The sequence below is a fragment of the Ruditapes philippinarum genome, unplaced genomic scaffold (assembly GCF_026571515.1).
Source record: "Ruditapes philippinarum isolate M1 unplaced genomic scaffold, ASM2657151v2 ctg5494_1_1_1_1, whole genome shotgun sequence".
In the NCBI taxonomy this organism is placed as follows: Eukaryota; Metazoa; Mollusca; class Bivalvia; order Venerida; family Veneridae; genus Ruditapes; species Ruditapes philippinarum.
Window position 1 is genome coordinate 50809 of NW_026866839.1, and position 22991 is coordinate 73799.

The 22991-nt window shown below is 31.6% G+C and overlaps 2 protein-coding genes across 2 annotated transcripts; one reads left to right on the forward strand and one right to left on the reverse strand.

The window, feature by feature from the left end:
• Positions 1-954: 954 nt before the first annotated feature.
• Positions 955-1958, forward strand: LOC132733939 (uncharacterized). The gene has a single exon (XM_060720634.1). It carries the CDS (start codon positions 988-990, stop codon positions 1888-1890), a length of 903 nt encoding a protein of 300 aa, XP_060576617.1. The 5' UTR covers positions 955-987; the 3' UTR covers positions 1891-1958.
• A 919-nt stretch (positions 1959-2877) lies between these two features.
• Positions 2878-9077, reverse strand: LOC132733938 (uncharacterized). Its single transcript, XM_060720633.1, has 2 exons — positions 8979-9077; positions 2878-6110 (listed from the first exon to the last, which is right to left on the reverse strand). The coding sequence occupies exon 2, from the start codon at positions 6107-6109 to the stop codon at positions 4001-4003; it is 2109 nt and encodes a 702-aa protein (XP_060576616.1). The 5' UTR covers position 6110; positions 8979-9077; the 3' UTR covers positions 2878-4000.
• Positions 9078-22991: the final 13914 nt, after the last annotated feature.

The window sequence follows — 22991 nt, forward strand, 5'->3', positions numbered from 1 at the left end:
CACATCTATATATGTGCATGTATGGAGTAACAAAATTTGGCTCTCAAAAACATTTACTGAAAACTTTTACATCCACTGGTAATTATAAGAATATTAATATTACTGGAACGAACTTCACAGTTAAAAAACTAGAGCTCGTTTCAGATTCAGGTTTCACTGTAAAGGACATGGGTGCAATTGGAGAAAATGGGTGCACAGAGCATATAACAGTTGATCTTGGTCATGAACGCAGCGTCGGTACGATTCGAACACGCCACTGGGCCGGAAGTAATGCGGCAACAAAACTTGTACTTAAAACATCATCAAACGGACATATATGGAATATGGTTGCTGATTTAGACCCAAACGCTGTACACGCCGTCACTACACGTATTCAGCCAGCTGGTATTCGTTACATTACTTTAGAATACAAAGTCCATATGGTTAATCATAAAAAGGTTTATTGTTTTGAAGTGGATGCTTGGGACGAAAACGGCATATGGGGACCTGAAATATCCGCTAAACCACAGGTTAACACATTTCGAGAAATCCTCGAGGTGAACGGGATCTGGGGCTGGGGAACAAAAAGTTACAGTGACAAATTAGGACCTAACGAAGGACCTTTGTTATATAGTGAAGTTGCAAGTCACGCGCGTAATTATCATAATCTCGTCTGGGACGTGACTGATCCCGATCTTGACCCTGAATACGATGCAATGGCAGCCGGGCATGGAACACAAGCAATGTGGTGGTTGAACTGGGATACAGAATACCGTGCATGGAATGCAGCAAATTTAACCGTAGATATTTCCATACAATTCACAAATAAAACAGTACCGGAGAGTAAATGGAACACACCTGAGCAGTCTGCTTTTCACTACGGGCAACAGGTAGCAAAACATTTTGGTTCTGTTCAGTGTTCAGGGCAATGGTCTTGTTCAAGCAGTCGAGGTCGGCAACGAACCATGGGACTATAACGCTGCATTTTATGCCTCGGTCTTAAAAGGAATGGCAAGCGGTCTTAAAAGCATGGATAACAAATTGATTGTTATTCCTGGTACTTTCCAGGCCGAGGATAAAGACCACGAAAATACTTACATTGGTACCCGGGTTCTTCCGGAAGTAGCGGACAACATTGATGTTATTAACTGTCATACTTACAGTTTTATCAACGATGACGCAGGTATACGAAAAGGAACGTATCCAGAAAATAAACTGTCCACATTTAATAACATCCGACCAATAACAAGATGGCGGGACACAAACACACCGAAGAAACCCGTATGGGTTACAGAATGGGGATGGGATTCTGATGGTGTGGGAGAACAGTGTAGAGGAACAGAATGTGTAAGTGAGCGTGCACAAGCTGTGTACGCTGTACGAGGTCTTTTATTGCTGGCAAGGTCAACTATTGAAAGAGCCACGTGGTACTTCTACGCCAACACCGACTGTGATACTTTATTCTGCCGCAGTGGACTCACTTCGTCTAACAAGAATAATTTTCAGAAGAAAGCAGTATTTTACACATTTCAAAAATTCTTACAGTACGTTGGTAACACTTACTTTCTTGGTATTATCCAAGAAAATGACAACGGTTTTGTTTATGCTTTAAGTGACAAGCCACATGCATGTTTGGAAAATGCAAGCGTCTCTGACTTGCTCAAACATGCATCTCACGTAATTGGTTGGCTTCCAGTTGATATTAGCAATCAAAATTCAAGACAGACCACATTACAACTTCCGGCGGAAACACAAGTATCATTTGCATGGAGAATCACCGGAAGTTTAAATGATCGATTATCCAAGACGACAGATTATCAGCAAAGCGGCAATTTACTGGAAATGACTTTAAAAACTGAGCCTTTGGTTTTGAAATTTAACCACAAAACTATCACAAGTATTGTAGGGTGAAAGAAACTATTGTGCTCATCTATTTTTCCATTTATTTTGCTGGTCAAATTATTAAATATATGAACTTATTTTGATTGAGCGTTTTGTCCTTATACTTGTATACTTTTCCCTAAAATATCTCAGACAATCTAAACTCATTTAAAACTCTTGAACCTAAAGTCGTAATGATAAATGGAAAATGGCACCGTAATTTCTGATTTGAAAATAAAACACTTTGAATATTCGTTAATTTTATAAATTGTAATAATACAAATGTTGAAATATTGTTGTATATATATATTTCTACCAAACGACATTTTGTGAGTTATCACGCCTGAATATTATAGTACAATTGTATTGGAATCTTATGTCGATCTCAATAGTGTTCAGTGATGAAAACATTACTGTTCATTACATTACATTACATTACATTACATTACATTAGTTGTTGTTGTTTTTTAACACTGATAAAATTGAATATAAAATGGTTCTGAATATATGTATTAAAGTAAATATACTTCAGTTTACCTTCTTTGTCAAAAAATAAATTCATGCACGGGTTATTACACGTGGGTCTCTAAATTGAGCATCGGTAAAAATATACACGAATTTAAGCTGATCCAAATGTGCACTTTAACCCCCAGACAATATGTGAAACCAAATGAGTTCTGACGTGTCAAAAAAATTCATGCTTAAAAAATCAAACAAACTCCTTTTGAAACATTCATTAAGATTTTGCTTCAAACAACCAAATTGGCTATCAAATTACATCTCGGCTCCATATGTGCTGTAGAGATCCATAGGTGCATAATATAAAAATCATCAAAACAGTTACGGATACCTTTTCATAAACCATTCAATATTTTATTCGTTTTTGTGTCATTCTGAAATAGGAAGTAATATTTGGAAATAATATATATAATTTATTCAGTTGAAAGACGAAAAGATTTTTAACTAAAAACATGTCAACTAATAATTTAAGAAATTCCATATATAAGCGAACCTTTTTTTAATTTTATATTATAAGAAGGCACAAGTACATTTTTTAAGTTTAGGTATAAATATAGCAATACTAGTATTGTATCAGATATATAGATAACAGAGAATGGAAATAAGTCGTATTTTGCTTGAAAATACGTATAGATAATTCTTATGTTGTGTTTTCACTATGTAACTCGGTAAGTCCCTATGAAGAATTAAAACATAAGACTATGGAATTCATACACGAATATCTTTTTTCAGTTTACTTAAGACTGTCCTTATGACATATGATTTATAAACTACAAATATTGACATGACTTTTGTACTTATATATAAAATAAGATATGAATTTCATATTTCATCTCTTCTTTCTTTTCACAATATCTTTGCACAAATATACAATGTTTATTTATTACAAATTGCGGCAAAAGAATTGGACCAATATTATTTTATACATTCAGAAATATTTGAATTCCTATTATATTTATATCATCGTACAATTGGGAAATATTTTCCATAAATGGCTAACTCCTAAATAAATGGAAAATTTTAACTGAACATAGAATCTTTACAAGAATAAAAACATTTTTGAACAATTAAATGATGAAATCTTTCATTGATCATACACATTTGTTCCCAAAATAGAAGATCTAATTGAAAACCCATAACTTCAAACTAATTTATTTAAATATACAATTTTGCATGGCACGTTGACACGTTCGATAAAACTTAAGACAATCAAACAGTTGCATGTTTGCTTAATATTTTAAGATTGGTCATTGAAAGTCTCTGATACATAATTCTTTTCATGAAACTTTAAGACATGACTTTATATACCAGTTTTATCATATTATCATTAGCTAGTAAATTCTATTTTGTTAAAATTTACGTCAGAGAAAATTTTACATAATGCTTTCAAAATATTAAGTCTCCTCACAAGTCTGACAATCTAACTTCTGGTTCAATGCATCCAAATAACCATACACACCGTCTAGAAGTCACATATTTTTATCAAAGATAAAAAAAACTGTGACATTTGTTGCTGTTCCATTTTCAAATTGTATGACAAACTAGGCATTTCTATAAAGGGATCACATGTATTCCTATTTTCAGTTCGAAGTTACGAAGAGTAAATATTTCCACATTTATTTTAATGGAAGCCTTGACTCATAATTGAGCTTACAAGTCTACAGATATGAAACTTTGCAGCGTTATTTCTGCCTCGTATGTTCAGAGAAAGCAGGTAGCACTTAAAAGCAGCATCCATTCTTTTTTCCTGCTCCATACACTGACCTAGAAGGTTTAGTGCTGTTTCTTTATGTCCGAAATTTGGCTCCTCTACAATGCATTTAACAAGATTGGAAATTGCCGCATGTTTATCCGGATGTCTTCTAAGATGAGAATACGTCTTATACTGTAGAAAGTATAAATAGGGTAGAGAATCAATCACAGCTATATCCATCCATTCATCATATTCACCTCTATAAGGGAGGTCTTGTTGTGATGATCTGAACATTTCATGTTGGAGTTCTTGGGGACAACAGTTCATTTCACATTGTAGAAACTTGACACAATATGCAGTTATACTCTGCAGCAATGTATATTCATCATCTGCTTCATAACATAATTTATCAAATGCCCTTTTACATTTTTTATGTTCAAAATCGTAGCAATGGCATATTGGTTCAACTACATCGAGATCATAACTTTCTTCAATATTTTTCAAAATAAGTTCCACCCTCTCAATTTCTCCTGTACAATAGAAAATTGATGCTAGTTTCAGTTTACTCGATATAAGGTCAACGTTCAGACATAACGACATCAAAACGATAGATTCTCGGCATAAACCAACTTGACTATGTACGTTAATTGAAGCTAGAGCGGAACCTAAATGCATGCTTAGAAATTTAGCCAATGCACAACATGCTAATTTATTTTGCCCTTGATTCATATAATCAGTTAATTTCATCAGGTATTTATATAATGTCTGCAATAGAACTCTTATGTGGTTGATTTTATTCGTATCGTTGAGGAAAAAAATATGCATGGTACTGACGAAAATACCAATATTTCTGACGAGATAACCTGAAATCTCACAAGATATATCTTCTGGAACAATATCTACTAACCTCAAAAAAGTGTTTTGAATTCTGAAACCAAGATGATCACATTCTATTTCAAGTAATGCACTTCCATTACTGCTTATAATGTAAGAGAGTGTATCAAGTATGACTTGTTTTGTCACTGGAGTAAAACGTCTAGCCATTAAATTGTTCTCCGGGATGATAAAATGTGGACAGTTATCATTTAAAATACAATTGTAAAGAATTGTCAGACAATAATTCAGACAGATGAGCAAGGTGTTTTCGTTCCAAGCGTTATTGTCTGTACTTGAAATACAATGAAACATGACCGTTTTACACATAAAACTTGAAATGCTATCAGGGCATTGTGTATTTATAAATGATTTTGAAATCATTTTCATTAGAACATAGCATCTGATTTGTGTTATATTCAGATTAAACATTAAATATCGCTCGGCAAGGGAAGTGGATATTCTCCATTCAAGTTCTTCATTTTCACTGTCTTTGCCTCCAACTCCTACAACGAAACACTCCGTATCTTTAGAATATTGTTTCATATCATATGTAGGCCACTGACCTTCACCTTGCTGAATAATCCATTGTCTAGCTTGCAATGGCCACTTTTGACAAGTAATGGCAAAGACAATGTCAGAACTAAAGAAACCAGGTTTTTCATCCAATGATTGTGCTGGACCATGTCTTACAAATTCAGCACCAGCCCGGTAATTTACTATTGTATTCTTTAATAGTACTCTTCCTATTCTATCTCTATACATGTACTGATGGTACACATTATCTTCTGGAAGTGGAGCATCCTGTCTCAGTATCTGTAATAAGCAATATCCTGGTGATACAGTATCGTCCTGTATCATTAACAGTTTTCTGTTACCAGGTTCCCATTCACTCCAGTCTTGTATAACTTTGTACCTGGGATGTTTTAAAAGAATATCCAGGTCAGAGCGAAGTCCAAGGGTTGTAGTGCCTTCTACTCTACTACCTAAGAAATACACATTTACATCTTCATGTATGAATCGGTGTCCTATCGTATGCATTGATTCATTCATTAGCTCTAGTCGCCTTGTTTTTATCACCATTCTTTCGTTCACTCCTATTTCATCAAGTACTTTAGACAGTCTGAGTGACACATTGCGAGTGTAATCCGGAATTTCCGACATCCTGTAAATTTAATTAAAAATTATTATTATCATCATAAATACAAGTTACAATAACTAAAGAAAATGCATTTCTACAATTGACTTTGTAAATATCAAATCAAATTTTCTTCTGGAGATGAAAAATTTAACAGTTTCATACTTGTTAATGTTTCTGTTTTAATTGTTCAATTTTACTATGTTTATTGCAGCTTTAAGGAACCTTGAGGTTTAATCTGAAGCAAGAACAAAGTTGATTTCGTACGTAAGGTCTTATCTAATTCGATTTTTCTATTTTTATCAATATATATATATATATATAATAATCAATACTATCAATCGATATTGGAATCTTCGAATTGGAATTTGTAATTTGATAGAAACGGAACAACTGCAGAAGTAAAAGAGATAATTATCGTTCAAAGATAGTTTCATTATTACAGTTAAAATTAAAGACATAAAGGAACAAAAATAATATTAATTTCTAGGAAATGTTTGAAAAACAAATTTTGATTTTGCCACCATGTGTTTATTTATATGAATTGTACCTTGAGTAATTTACTTCGTTTCTTTACTTCCCTTCAGGAGGCATTAAAGGTCTTCTTTACCTTATAATTCACTTCAAAGGTGATTTTTAAGCATTTTCTTTATTAATCTTGATTGAAAGTTAATAAACCCTGACACGAATTTAGGTGTTCAAATGTCACAACTTAGGAGAGGGGGAAAATCAGAGGATATTCTGGTTACGCTTGATCGACGCAGTATCTTAACATAGTGAGATTACATGCCCATTAAAGATATGTAAATAGAGCGCAGAATAGTGTTTGATGGAGGATCACTCATCTTGTTGATCGTTAATAAGAAAATTACCATCCAGCAGCCGTCTACCTTTTGGATACGTTATTTCTGTTCACCAAAGGGAAATTATTTTATGATAGTTTTACCATTATTGATAAGTCAAGACTGCAGACTTTCCTTGTTGATCTTGTTTATCATAATTTTTGTGACAACATAGCTTGGTTTAATACATATTTATAGGAGAAATTGTGTAAGAATGTATATTTCTTTCCTCAAATGTAGTGTATATTGTTAACCAATATAACGGTTATTTTCATAATGAATTGTTAATATGAGTATTTTAACTTAGAAACTTCGTAATGTTGTTGTTGTTTTTATGATAGATAACATTAAAAATGAACTCACATAAAGAATGTTTAGACTGTAATATCTACTAGAATTAAGTTGTATTACTTTTTATTATATGATCTAAATATAGCTGCAATCTCATTGGTCCAAACAGTAGTCAACAGAACTTTTTATAAAATCATATTTACTGGGTTGGTATCATATTCACTGGCTGAATTGGATTTTCCCAGTCTAAAAATAGATTGAGACTCATATTCAATGACCATACACCTTTGACTGTTAATTACGCGTGTTAATTAAAAAAATATTGTTGCGTTTTGTTCTTTATGGCATATTTCTCGATTAAAATGTCATTACTTTACTATTTTACTTAAAGGCTACAGCGCAATGATGAGTATAAACTTGAATTACTTTTGTATGCGCAGCGTTCGAGTACTCGTTGCACGCCTAACACGTGCGTCTTTTTTCCCGCGCTTCAACGAGGCAAAATGTGTACATGTATATAAGGTTGTACTTTTTGTGATTTTTTTTTAATTCTTAGCCTATTCATATAATAAAACAATTATTGACTTGTGAGCCATTGAATATGATGTGATATTCACCGGCAGAAAGTCATATTGACCTCGGCTATCGCCTCGGTCAATATGTCATCTGCCGGTGAATATCACATCATATTCAATGGCTCACAAGTCAATAATTGTATAATAACTAACACTAGCCAACTAGTAAATAGCCTTCACATTGCATTGAAGTATGACATCCGAAACACCTTAATTATAGATTAATATTTTTAGAAAAAGAATAGCAGGTGACGAAGAATAAAGACATGCAGCTTAATTACTTTTATCATTATTAAAATATACATGATTCAGATCCTGCGTAAGATAATGTGAAACAAATCGAATAATATTGTATAATTTATGCTTGTAAACAGATGAAAATTTTGTAAACAATTGAAATAATTCTTCAACATCAAAGTCAAAACTCATCCGGTAAATGTTATTTATATAGATAATATTTCAGAGAAGAACAACCATGGTTATGTACTGGCACTTACTTACCTACGACTAAAACAATTATTTCAAGAAATAAACTTGAAAATTACTACTTGAGAAATAACCTATTTTCTTAAATATTATACCTGTTGGGGAATTTTCTGCCAAGTATAACAACGATTCAGTGATGAAAGAAATCACAAGATACACCATGTAATCTCTAGTTCAAAGTCTAAAATAATGAATGTCATACCACATCAAATCAACTAATTTCAATCAACCATCAAGTACATTCCTTCTTTTATTCATTTGACATTATTTTTTATCTTTGTCCTAATGTTTTGTTAATGTCTAATGTCAGTCTATTTCGCATGAATTAGGTCAAAGATAAAGAAAGTTAAAAGATATGATATATTAGGCATATTAGAAAAATTGGCGATTTACCAAATTTACGAAATTAAATGTTAAAAAACGGCGCATTTACGAAACTAACCATTTAAGTGTTTGAAACACTCGATTTACAAGCTGGACGATTTACCACAGTAAATGTTTTAACATTTATTTTTAAATGAAATCAAACATTTAAACATCTTTAACAGATAGTGTTGCTCCGACATCAATCCTTTTGAGCTGTTTAAATCGTTTACTTTTTAATAATTATTCATTCGTTTAAACATAGAGTACTTATCGCTAATTAATTAAGAATAAAAGAAGATATAAATACATGAAAAACAATAAATCAAGATAAATACCTGTTACTTAAAGCAACTTGAAAACTTGAACATAAATTGAAATAGAAACTTGGGGATTTCCAACTGTTGATAAAACTACGTATCTAGCAAACAGAACACCTCGATAATCAGTCAATCGTAACATGAATAATCAATATCCGGAGATTGACGTAAAAGGCCGAAGATTTGCGATTATGCTACATATATTAACTTCCTTTAAGAAATCTTGTGTTTTATAAATGATTTTATAGGCTATCTTGCCAATAAGTAGCGTTGTGTAAACTGTAATAGAACCAAATTTAAATAAAAAATATGAAACTAAATATACGCTTTTCTTTATTATAGAGTAATTAAACATTTTCGTAATAACATGTACAGAAAACTTCCGTTTATATAATATCTCATTTACAATACCCAAATGTTTAAATTATTAAGTTAAATATCATTTTATAAAATGACTTTTTTCACAAATTTGAATTATCAATATCCGGAGATTGACGTAAAAGGCCGAAAATTTGCGATTATGCTCCACATATCAACTTCCTTTTATTATACCTTGAAGAAATCTTGTGTTTTATAAATGACTTTATAATTATCTTATCAATAAGTAGCGTTGTATAATCTGTAATAGAACCAAATTCAAATAAAAAATATGAAACTAAATATATGCTTTTCTCTATTATAGAGTAATTAAGCATTTTCGTAATAACATGAACAGAAAACTTTCGTTTATATAATATTTCATTTACAATACCGAAATGGTTAAAATATTAAGTTAAATATCATTTGAGCCTCGTAACGACAAAACAATCTACCTCCGCGCAGTCTGATCAGTATCCATGCTGTTCGCTATCAGTTTCTCTACTTGTAATAGAGTTTGTAAGCGAACAGCATGGATCCTGGTCAGACTGCGTGGATGCGCAGGCTGGTCTGGATCCATGCTGGTCGCAAACGCATTACGTTGGTTTTGTCATGACCCGGCTCATTTTATAAATTGACTTCTTTTCACAAATTCAGATTCGTCCCAAGCCGTTGTTAGGATGATGAACATTTCCTGTCATATATATTTTACCTATCTAAACATTTGTTTAATTCAAATATGTTCCTGCCTCATTGAAACATGTCATATAGTCACATTAATTTAATTAACCATCATCAGATGCTATGTTTATAACTGGGAAGTTGTAGGTTTATAATAATGGCATGTTCCTTTCTTTTACACAATGTTCCTGACATGTAAATAAGTGTCATCCCTACAGATGTGTCCTGATAATAGAACAACAGAGCAATTGTGGTCCTAGAATGTTCAACTGAGATTTATTACAATAGATAAGGTAATGACTTCTCCCATTTCAGACAAAAACAATCTGAAAAAATAGGTGATCCCTAAGAGGCAAACAACAATATCAATGGAAATTACAGTCTCATTTTAAATCATATGTTAAAATGCATCACTCCTCACGCACCCCTTACAACGGCTAAGCGATATTCAATGTTCAACACTTAATCATAAATCTGGAGGGACCAGAAAAATAACATCAAAAAGTGAACTATGGGGCAACTTTGATATCTGCACACTGCACTTAACATTTACTGTTGTAATATATGAAAATTTGGAAAACAGGTGCTCCCGCCAAAGCAACGAAAACAACAATATTAGTTGACAATTACAGACTTTGTCTGATTGGGAATGATAAGAGATAATCTAAAGGTACATCAAGTAACACATTCTGTTACACCTAGAAAAATGTGTCATATTCAATTTCATTCAAACTCAAACTCTAAATTCATTCACCTAAATGGATATTGACCTACAATGGACCCATAATGCTAGCAAAAAGTTGCAACCATGTGTGAATCTGTGAATCGCAGACACAGAGCCTATACACACATCATATTGATAGGCTAGCCAAATGGTTGACATCAATGAAAACAGTATCCCTAAAAACCATCAGGTCAACTCTGCCCATTTTATACTGCTGTCATGCTGGTTATTTTATGTTTTTCAGGACATGTAATTTTATTTTATAACAAAATGAATCTTAATCATGTAAAGTACAATTAAATCAAATTTGATAATTGAAATGTTTTAAATTATATCACAATTACAATATTGTCAAGTTAATGCAACTTTCATTTTAAATGATTATATATAGAGGATATTACATGAGTGTAGTTAGATACTAAATTTATTGAACGAGTTGAATAAAATCATATAATGCGAGCCTCTGGCGAGCATAATATTGTTTTATTCAACGAGTTCAATAAATTTAGTATTGAATCTGCACAAATATAATATTCTTTTTATCACATATATAAAATAAGAACAGTTAACTGTTAAAATAAGTATGTTTTCAATGACGCGCCTATAGTGTAACGCTAACATTAGCGCGCTTTAACGCTATGTTTCTATATAGCGCAAATGACGTCATGTCAAAGTGTTATTACACTAGTGTAATATCGTTTTTATTAAATGGCTTTATTACACTCCTGCGCCGCGTTTTATGTGATAAATTGTGTTACGATATCAAGATCAGATAACTCTGTGCATAACGGGATTTCTTCCCTTTACTTGATATTCATTAATGCTTTATTATATATATGATCATGCCTCTCTGATACCTGGGCATTCTCACTTGAGCTCTGGTCTTTACAACATGGATTAAATGGTTATAATAGAGTAGTAGAATAGTTTGAATCTTGTCATCATCCATACAACATAACATATCGTAAACTAATATTTCAGTTAAAATAACGGGCTTTTTATGAAACCAATAAAAAGGAAATTGGAAATGTTCATTTTTATTTTTGTTCTTAAAAAATTGTGATGACACAGTGAAAAAGTAATTAATGTCCCATAAGCCCGTTCTACAAGTAACAATATTTTTTACATTTTACCAAAATAACAAAAACAATATTCATACTCGTATTCAATCAATCTATTTAATGTCTGATGAAGTATCTAGTTTTAAATCAAGACAGTATCTAGTTTTAAATCAAGACATTGAAAAAGGTCTCTATTTTAATTGTAATATTTGGTCACTTCATGGTCAATATGTTACGCATAATAACCTGCTTTCGTTGTCAGTTTTCTTTTAATTAAAATTTGTGGACATTATGATGTGTACATATTTTTTGTAATAGTTCAGAGACTTAGAATAACATGAATTCGTCTATATATAAAATAAGATAATAAGACTTACTTTTCACTGCAGATCAACTTTTCCCAAAAAGATAGAGATGTATAATTACGACATTTACTCATGGAAGATAAAAAAAACCTCAAATGTGTGAATGTTAAACAAATGAATAAAAAATCTAGAGTTTTTATAATTTGTTACCTTTATTTGATAATTCAACCATAAATTTAAGCATCGAAATATTTTCCTTAAAGCAAAATTTTCAAAAACTTTTTAATGAATGTAAATATATTACAATTACATTTACCAGTTAAATAACTGAATTCCATTTTTGAAAAAAAAAATTTGCTTTTCATAAAAAGTTACAACAATAACAAAACAACAACAACAACAAAAACACAAACAAATGTAAAACAACAGAAATACTTTGTTTAATCTAGCCATTTTTGTCAAAGCTATAATGCTGAAATTTCAATAAGTCATCTTCCTTATTTACTTATTTACTTCAAGCCATGTTTGTATTATTATTTTTTGTTTTGTTGATTGTTCACTCTTATGCCCTTAAGGGTCATGAGTTTGTTTTATAAATAAAAAAAAGAAAAACAAACAAATGCGAATATATACCTGTTAAAATCATTGACAAGTTTATTGAAATATGAAACAGGAACTTTGGGATTCCAACACGTATTTTGACGAATAAAATTAAGAAAAAAACAACAACATGGTTCACAATTATCTCCATTATAATGGACTAGTCTTAAGTGTACGTTAATTCCTACTGGCTTTCTAATTTGAAAGGCAAACAATCAACATTTTCATTAAATATATACATGATATACATTTTTTAATGATTTGATGCAGAACTAGAAGCTTTAAAACTGACTTTAATATGATTTAGAATCCTTAATACAAATTGACAAACTTACATATAGAATCTGGAAAAAAATGTTACAGTGAAAAATAATACTTTGCATAAATATTTAAAACACGATTCCCTCCCTTAAATCAGTATTTAATGAAATTTCAAAATGAATAAGATCTATATACTTTTAATCTAACTGTTTGCATGCATCAAATCGTTAATGCATTACAAAAGAAAAAAACCCAGTCAAATGCTGTCTCCCTTCTTATTATTTCTAAAAACGTCTTGAATAGGAGAACACATGGGGCTGGCCATTTCTTCTCGGCATTACAACGAGACAAAATAAGTTAATAAGGTTATGGATCGGTTGCTCCCTCGAAATGTTATCAGACAAGTAAGTATAATATAAACTGTTTAACACTAATGCTTAAGTTCATGTTTTGCTTTATATTACATTCATAACTTTCACTTTTTCCTTTGAAAATAGTTTATTTATTCTGCTTTCGTTTACATTACATTTTACATAAAACGTCTAAATTACAGAAGGTAACTTTTTATAGGACGATCTATTTATTTATTTATTTATTTAAATTCAAACACACGTATGTTAAGATATAGGGTTTAATTTTTTTTATAACGCATTTTACACATTTATGGTATATAAACTTACACTAAATTTTAATAAACATACACTATTTATAAAAGTTTCTTATTTACATGATTATATATACGTATTTAAATCAATATCAATCACACACCAACAACATTAAATATTTATGACTACATAATAATAAAGTATAGTTTAAACCCAAAAATAAAGTAAATAGTTCATACTGTATTGGTAGCTAATAGTAAGTGTAGTCGGACTTCCTTTCATTCTTTGCTGTATATATTTCGATTAAACTTCTCTCTGTCAATTATAAATCAATAACCAATCACTTCCGAGTAATCGATATATATCCGCCCTATTTTGAATATACATGTAAACAGCCATTTATGCTTTAAAATTATTATAATCCTTTTTGTAGTTATTTATTGATATATCTACTGGTAAATGTATCTATATGGTGTCTTAGATGTGTTTGTGTATTATATTTCCATTGATCTGAATTTGTATTGTTTATATTTTCCGTGTCTTATTATTGTTTATGTATGTCATTACAGGAGCGTACTTGCCTTGTCGAACCAACCCAGTGCAATATCAATCACAAAATATACAGGATCTTTAAGTTAAGGAACCAACGTATATTAATGATTACACTTGAGTTGACTGAAAACATTTTTTGTTATAAACTGAATACTTTAATACTTTATCAATCAAAAAGATTGTGAAAATATTAAAAAAAATCAGACTTTATTTGTATTTCTTTAAAGCAAATTAGTATTCTTATTCATAGATGTAGAACTTGGTAAATGTGATTAAACAACTACTTGCAAATCAGTTTGATAAAACTTTAATCTGACTTCAGCTTGTTAACAAACATCAAGTATACATACATCTTTCCTACTGTAGAAGACATTTTAAAAGTTTGACTTCATTTTATATTTACAATTATGTATTGATATAATGAAAAATATGAACGAAACTAGTCTAAAATATACACATTCAGAATAGAAAAATAATCTTTATTTAAACCACCGTAATAAGTAGAAAAATCTGGACACGAAGTAATCCCTCGGAAGCATTAATCTTAACAAAATTACATAAGAATTGCAGACTTGTTTGATTGAGTCTGTACATGAGGGATAATGAATAAGTGTAACATCCTTCATGTCCACCTAGCACCGGCTTGAGCGGTACTCAATTCTGAACACTTAATGTGCTGGCAACAATGATCCCGAAGGACCAGAAAAATATAATAACACTGAAGTGAAGTACGGGGCAACTTTGTACAGCTGCCACACTGCACTTGACACCTGCTGTTGTGAAGTATAAAAATCTTGAAACAAAGTGATCCCTCGGAAGCATTTATCACAACAAAATTACATAAGAATTGCAGATTCGGTTCTGTACATGAGGGGTAATGAATAAGTGCAATCACGCCAATACAACGTGTTTCAACCCGCCTTTAAGAATATCTAAAATATCACATTTCTATTTGCAATAATTATTTAACAATCTTGTAGATCATCAATATTTTCAAACGTTCTCCTTGATTTAATTTACGGGGTTCTGGTTCTTTTTAATTGATATGTTAATTGTTTAATTTCAACTTCGACTTCTTAGGGTGACGTTGGTAGCCGAAATAAGTCGTATTTTGCTTGATAATACGTATATATAATTTTTATGCTTATTTTTCACTATGTATTCGGTAAGTCCCTATGAAGACTTAAAATATAAGAGTATGGAATTCACACACGAATAACTTTTTTCAGTTTACTTAACACTGTCCTTATAACACAAGATTACTAAATTACTGATTGGTCATTGAAAATACTTAATACATTATCCTCTTTATACAACTACAAGGAATGACTTTACATACACGTATTATAATTATATTGTAATTTCTTTTTTGTTAAAATTTACGTTAAAGAAAACTTTACATCATACTTTCAATATTCTATGTCTCCTTACAAGTCTGACAATTGCATTACGTAACAATATAACTGCTGATTCAAAGCATGCTTATAACCATACACACCGCAAAAAAGTGACATATTTTTATCATAGATAAAAAAACTGTAACATATCTTGCTGTTCCATTTTCGAATTGTATGACAGGCTTGGTATTTCAATAAAGGGATCACATGTATTCATATTTTCAATTCGAAGTCACGAAAAGGAAATATTTCAACATTTATTTTAAGGGAAGCCTGAACCCACCACTGAGCTTACTAGTCTACAGATATGAAACTTTGCAGCGTTATTTCTGCCTCGTATTTTCAGTGATAACAGATAGCACTTTAAAGCAGCATTCATTCTGTTTTCTTGCTCCATACACTGACCTAGAAGGTTAAGTGCTGTTTCTCTGTGTCCAATATTTGACTCCTCTATTATGCATCTAACAAGATTAGAAATTGCCGCCTGTTTATCACGATGCCTTCTGAGATGAGAATATGTCTTATACTGTAGAAAGTATAAATACGACAGAGAATCTACCACAGCCATATCCATCCATTCATCATCTTCACTTCTATAAGAAAGGTCTTGTTGCGATGATCTGAACATTTCATGTTGTATTTCATGGGGACAACAGTTTATTTCACATCGTAGAAACCTAACACAAGATGCATTTATACTCTGTAGCAATGTATATTCATCATCTGCTTCATAACATAATTTATCAAATGCCCTGTTATTACTTTTATTTTGAAAAGCGTAGCATCCGCATATTGGTTCAACTACATTGTGATCATAACTTTCTACAATATTTGTCAAAATAAGTTCAGCCCTCTCAATTTCTCCTGTACAATAGAAAACTGATGCTAGTTTCATTTTACTCGAAAATAGGTCAACGTTTAGACATAACGACATCAAAACGGTAGATTCTCGGCATAAACCAACTTGACTATGTATGTTCATTGAAGCTAGAGCAGAACCTAAATGCATGCTTAGAAATTTAGCAAATGTACTACATGCTAATTTATTTTCCCCTTGATTCATATATTGAGTTAATTTTATAAGGTATTTATATAATGTCTGCAATAGAACTCTTATGTGATTGATTTTATTCGTATCGTTGAGGACACAAATATGCATGCCAATGACGAAAAGACCAATATCTCTTACGAGGGAGCCTGAAATCTCACAAGACATATCTTCAGGAACAATCTCTACAAACCTCAAAAAAATGTTTTGAATTCTAAAACCAAGTTGATCGCATTCTATTTCAAGTAATGCACTTCCGTTACTGCTTATAATGTAAGAGAGTGTATCTAGTATGACTTGTTTTGTCACTGGAGTAAAACGTCTAGCCATTAAATTGTTCTCCGGGATGATAAAATGTGGACAGTTATCATTTAAAACACAATTGTAAAGAATTGTCAGACAATAATTCAGACAGATGAGCAAGGTGTTTTCATTCCAAGCGTTGTTGTCTGTACTTGAAATACAATGAAACATGACCGTTTTACACATAAAACTTGAAATGCTATCAGGGCATTGTGTATTTATAAATGATTTTAAAATCATTTTCATTAGGACATAGCATCTGATTTGTGTTATATTCAGATTAAACATTAAATATCGCTCGGCAAGGGAAGTGGATATTCTCCATTCAAGTTCTTCATTTTCACTGTCTTTGCCTCCAACTCCTACAACGAAAGACCCCATATCTTTACAATATTGTTTCATATCGCATGTAGGCCATTGACCTTCACCTTGCTGAGCAATCCATTGTCTAGCTTGCAATGGCCACTGGTGACAAGAAATTCCTAGGACAAGGTCGGTACTACAGAAACCATGTCTTTCATCCACTGAGTGTGCTGGGCCATGTCTAACAAATTCAGCACCAGCACTGATATGGACTATTGCATTCTTTAATAGTACTCTTCCTATTCTATCTCTATACAAGTTATGATGGAACACATTATCTACTGGGAGTGGAGCATCCTGTCTCAGTATCTGTAATAAGCAATATCCTGGTGATACAGTATCATCCTGTATCATTAACAGGTTTTGTTTACCAGGTTCCCATTCACTCCAGTCTTGTATAACACTAAACCTGGGATTATTGAAAAGAATATCCAGGTCAGAATTAAGTCCAAGTGTTGTAGTTCCTTCTATTCTACTACCTAAAGAATACAAATTTATATCATCAAGTATTAATCGGTGTCCTATCGTACGTATTGATTCTTCCAATAGCCCTAGTCGCCTTCTTTTTAGTACCATTCTTTCGTTCACTCCTATCTCATCAAGTACTTTAGACAGTCTAAGTGACACATTGCGAGTGTATTCAGGAATTTCCGACATCCTGTAAATTTAATTTAATATTATTATTAGTTAAATCTGCAGCAAAAATAAAGTTGAAATCGTTAAGTCCTTATCTTATTCAATTTTTCTATCAATTTATATATATATATATCAATAAAATCAATCAAAATAAACTCTTCGAATTGGAATTTGTAATTTGATAGAAATGAAACTGCAGAAGTTAAAGAGATAATTATCGTTCAAATGTAGTTTCATAATCATAATTAACATTAAATACATAAAGGAACAAAAATGATATTAATTTCTAGGAAATGTTTGAAAAACAAATTTTGATTTTCAAACCATATAGATGTTAATTTATATGAATCTTAAGTAATTTAGTTGGTTCCTTTACTTCACTTCAAGAGGCATTAAACGTCTTCTTTACCTGATAATTCACTTCAAGGGTGATTTTAAAGTTTTGGTTTAGACATTTTCATTATTAATCTTGATTGAATTCTAACAAACCCTGACACGAATTTGACACAGTGATGTAATTAATTACTATTTCATTTGTTCCTTTTATGTAATACGTTTTAAAAGAATAAATAAAATGTAATTTTTAAAATAGAAAATGATAGACATGCATATTTGTTAAAAAGATAATGAAAATATTTCCTGCGAAAAGTGATTTATACACTAAATGCATATCGTGACTTGAAAATGAGTGGCAGATATTTTGGATATTTCTTTAGTAAGAAGAAAATAAATGCTCTTTCAATCAGAACAGAACAAATTTTGTGTTCAAAAGTCACAACAAAGGAGTGAGGGAAAATCAGAGGATTTTCTTGTCACGGTTTCAAATGTTACAACAAAGGAGAGAGGGAATACAGAGGATGTTCTGGTCACGGTTTCAAATGTCTCAACAAAGGAGAGAGGGAAAATTATAGGATGTTCTGGTCACGGTTTCAAATGTCACTACAAAGGCAAGAGGGAAAATCAAAGGATGTTCTGGTCATGATTTTATGTCACAACAAAGGAGAGAGGGAAAATCAGAGGATGTTCTTGTCACGGTTTCAAATGTTACAACAAAGGAGAGAGGGAATACAGAGGATGTTCTGGTCACGGTTTCAAATGTCACAACAAAGCAGAGAGGGAAAATCAGAGGATATTCTTGTCACGGTTTATCGACGCATAATCTTCACATTTTGAGATTACATGTCCATTCAAGATATGTAAATAGAGCGCCGAATTTGTGTTTGATGGAGGATCACTCATCCTGTTGGTCGTCAATAAGAAAATAACCATCCATCCCCCGTCTACTTGTTAGATACCTTATTTTTGTTCACCAAAGGGCAACTATCTTATGAAAATTTTACCATTATTGATTAGTCAAGACTGCAGACTTTCATTGTTGATCTTGTTTATCATATTTTTTGGGATAACATAGTTTTGTTTACTACATATTTATAGGAGAAATTGTCTAAGAATGGTTATCTCTCTCGTTATATCAATATAACGGTTATTTTCATAATGAATTTTGTTATTATGAGTATTTAAACTCAGAAACTTTGAAATTTTGTTGATGTTTTTTTTTACCATTACACACATAATATTAAAAATGAACTCACCTATAGAACGTTCTGACTGTAATATCTACTAAAATTTAGTTGTTATACTTTATAACAAACACTAGTCAACTAGTAGATAACGTGTACATTGCATGAAAGTATGACATCCGAAACACCTTAATTATAAAATTCTGGAAACAAAGTGATCCCTCGGAAGCATTAATCACAACAAAATAACATAAGAATTGCAGACTCGGTTAGATTGAGTCTGTACATGAGGGATAATGAATAAGTGCAACATCCCTCACGCCCCCTAGCACCGGCTTGAGCTGTACTCAATTCTCAACACTTTATAGTGTTGGCATCAATGATCCCGAAGGACCAGAAAATATAACAACACTGAAGTGAAGTACGGGGCAACTTTTTACGGCTGCCACACGGCACTTGACACCTGCTGTTGTGAAGTACAAAATTCTGGAAACAAAGTGATCCCTCGGAAGCATTAATCACAACAAAATAACATAAGAATTGCAGACTCGGTTAGATTGAGTCTGTACTAAACTAACTATTTAAGAATGGCAGATGGTGATGGAAAATTAAGACATTCAGCTTAATTACTTTTATCATTTATAAAAAATACATGATTCAGATCCTGCGTAAGAAAATGTGAAACAAATCGAATAATATTGTATAATTTATGCTTGTTAACAGATGAAAATTTAGTTTGTAAGCAATTGAAATAATTCTTCAACATCAAAGTAAAAAATGATCCGGTAAATGTTATTTATATAGACACTATTTTTAGAGAAAAACAACCATGGTTATGTACTGGCACTTACTTACCTACGACTAAAACAATCATTTCAAGAAATAAACTTGAAAATTACCACTTGAGAAATAACCTATTTTCTTAAATATTATACATGTTGGGGAATTTTCTGTCAATTTATTACAACGATTCAGTGATGAAAGAAATCACAAGATACACATTGTAGTCCTAAAATAATAAATGTCATACCACATCAAATCAACAAATTTAAATCAACCATCAAGTACATTACTTCTTTTATTCATTTCATTTCAAACAGGGACACTATTTTTTTTTATCTTTGTTCTAATGTTTTGTCAAACGAAAATGCCTATTGTAAGTCTATTACGCATGAACTAGGTTAATTATTAAGTAAGTTAAAAGATATGATATATTAGGCCAATAAGAAAAATTGGCGATTTACCAAATTTACGAAATAAAAGGTTAAAAAACGGCGTATTTACAACTAATTTCATTTTGAAAACTAACTATTTAAGTGTTCGAAACGCTCAGTAAATGTTTAACGATTTATTTTTAAATGAAATTAAACATCTTTAACAGATATTGCTGCTCCTACGTCACTCCTTTTGAGCTGTTTAAATGGTTTACTTTTTTCTAATTAGTGCTTTACTATTACTTATTCGTTTAAACATAGATTACTTATCGCTACGTAATTAAGAATGAAACAAGATTTACATACATGAAAAACAAATAATCAAAATAAATACCTTTTTTCTTGAGCAACTTGAAAACTTGAACATAAATTGAAATAGAAACTTGGGGATTTCCAACTGTTGATAAAACTACGTACACCTCGATAATCAGCCAATCGTAACATGAATTATCAATATCCGGAGATTGACGTAAAAGGCCGAAAATATGCGATTATGCTCCACATATTAACTTCCATTTATTATACCGTGAAGAAATATTGTGTTTTATAAATGATTTTATAGGCTTTTTTGACAATAAATAGCGTTGTGTAAACTGTTTTAAAATCAAATTAAAATAAAAAAATATGAAACTAATTATGTGCCTTTTTATTATAAAGTAATTAAGCATTTTCATAATAACATGTACAGAAAACTTCCGTTCATATAATATCTCATTTACAATACCGAAATGTTTAAATTATGAAGTTAACTATCATTTTAGAAAATGACTTTGTTTAAACAAATTCAGATTCGTCCGCCAAGCCCGTTATTGGGATAAATGAAGCATTTCCCTGTCATATATACTTTCACTATTCTAAAACATATTGTTTAAAATTCAAATATGTTCCTTCCTCATTGGGCAAACATGTCTATATATTGACCATTATCTTGATTATAATTTTTATAATCACCAGATGCTATAGTTTATATTACACTGGAAAGGTGTAGGTTTATAATTTAATAGGCATGTTCCTTTCTTTTACACAATGTTCCTGACATGTAAATAAAGTTTCATTCCGCTTACAGATGTGTCCTGATATATAGAACAACAGAGCAATCGCGGTCGCTAAAGAATGTTCAAAACAGATTGAGGTCAATATAACTTAATCCAATTCAGCACAAAAACAATCTGAAAAAAATTGGTGATCCCTCAGAGGCAAACAACAATATCAATGGAAATTAAATTCTCAGTATGAATTATGAAAATGCATCACTCCTCACGCACCCCTTACACCGGCTAATTAAGCGGTATTTAATGTTCAACAGTTAATCAATAATCTGGAGGGACGAGAAAAAAAATAACACTATAAAAGTGAACTATGGGGCAACTTTTATAGCTGCCACACTGCACATAACACCTACCGTTATGGTATATGAAAATTTGGAAAACAGATGCTCCCGCCAAAGCAACGAAAACAACAATATTAATTGATAATTACAGACTCTGTTTGATTGGGACTGATCATGAGAGATAATCTAAAGGTATACCATGTTACACGCCCTCTTACACCTAGAAAACTGTCACTGTGTCATATTCAATTTCATTCAAACTCAAATTCTAAATTCACTCACCTAAATTTACATGTGGTTAAAATAGTGACCGGCTTTGACCGTATATGGGCATGTTATACATAGCTTATGGGCCGAGGGAAACACTCGGGTACCTTCAGTAAAGTGTCACTAGGCAATGCTACATGTGAATGAACAACATTATGATCTAGTTAATGGGCTGGTTGAACGATGACGGAACTTCAGCCAGGATTCATAATTATAACTTTCCGAAACAAGTGAGCACAAATATGATTTGATAAACGATTGATTAAAACTTATATATATATATATATATATATATATATATATATATAAGCAAAAAACGCTATTTAAATTTGCCGTAGCTTTCGGCCTTGCGGCCTTCTTCAGCAGCATTTATTTCACATACAAATATATCAAACAAAACAATGGAAGTGACGTAACGTCAATGAACGACGCCCGCCGTGGCGTTGGTTGCCGTCTACCGCGTTATTCTTTTGTATTAACTCCATACGGTCTATAGGTTCTTAATTTTATTTTTCCACAAATTTTCTATTGTTTTTTCTGTATTGGTCATTCCCGTATAGCTTTTCCAGCCCCATTATCGAAAAATCTTTAACTGTGTGGTCATTCGTGTAAAAATGCGCCGCTAACGGATCGTTGTACTTGGTTCGTATTCTGGATAAATTTAGAAGGTGTCTTTGGTACAACGTATCCCCTGTTTCTCCCACATAAAATATAACGTTCGCAACGCTTACAATAAACTGCATACACAACATTTGTAGATTTGCACGTGATCTGATTTCGAACCTTATACGAGGCCCCGTTCACACC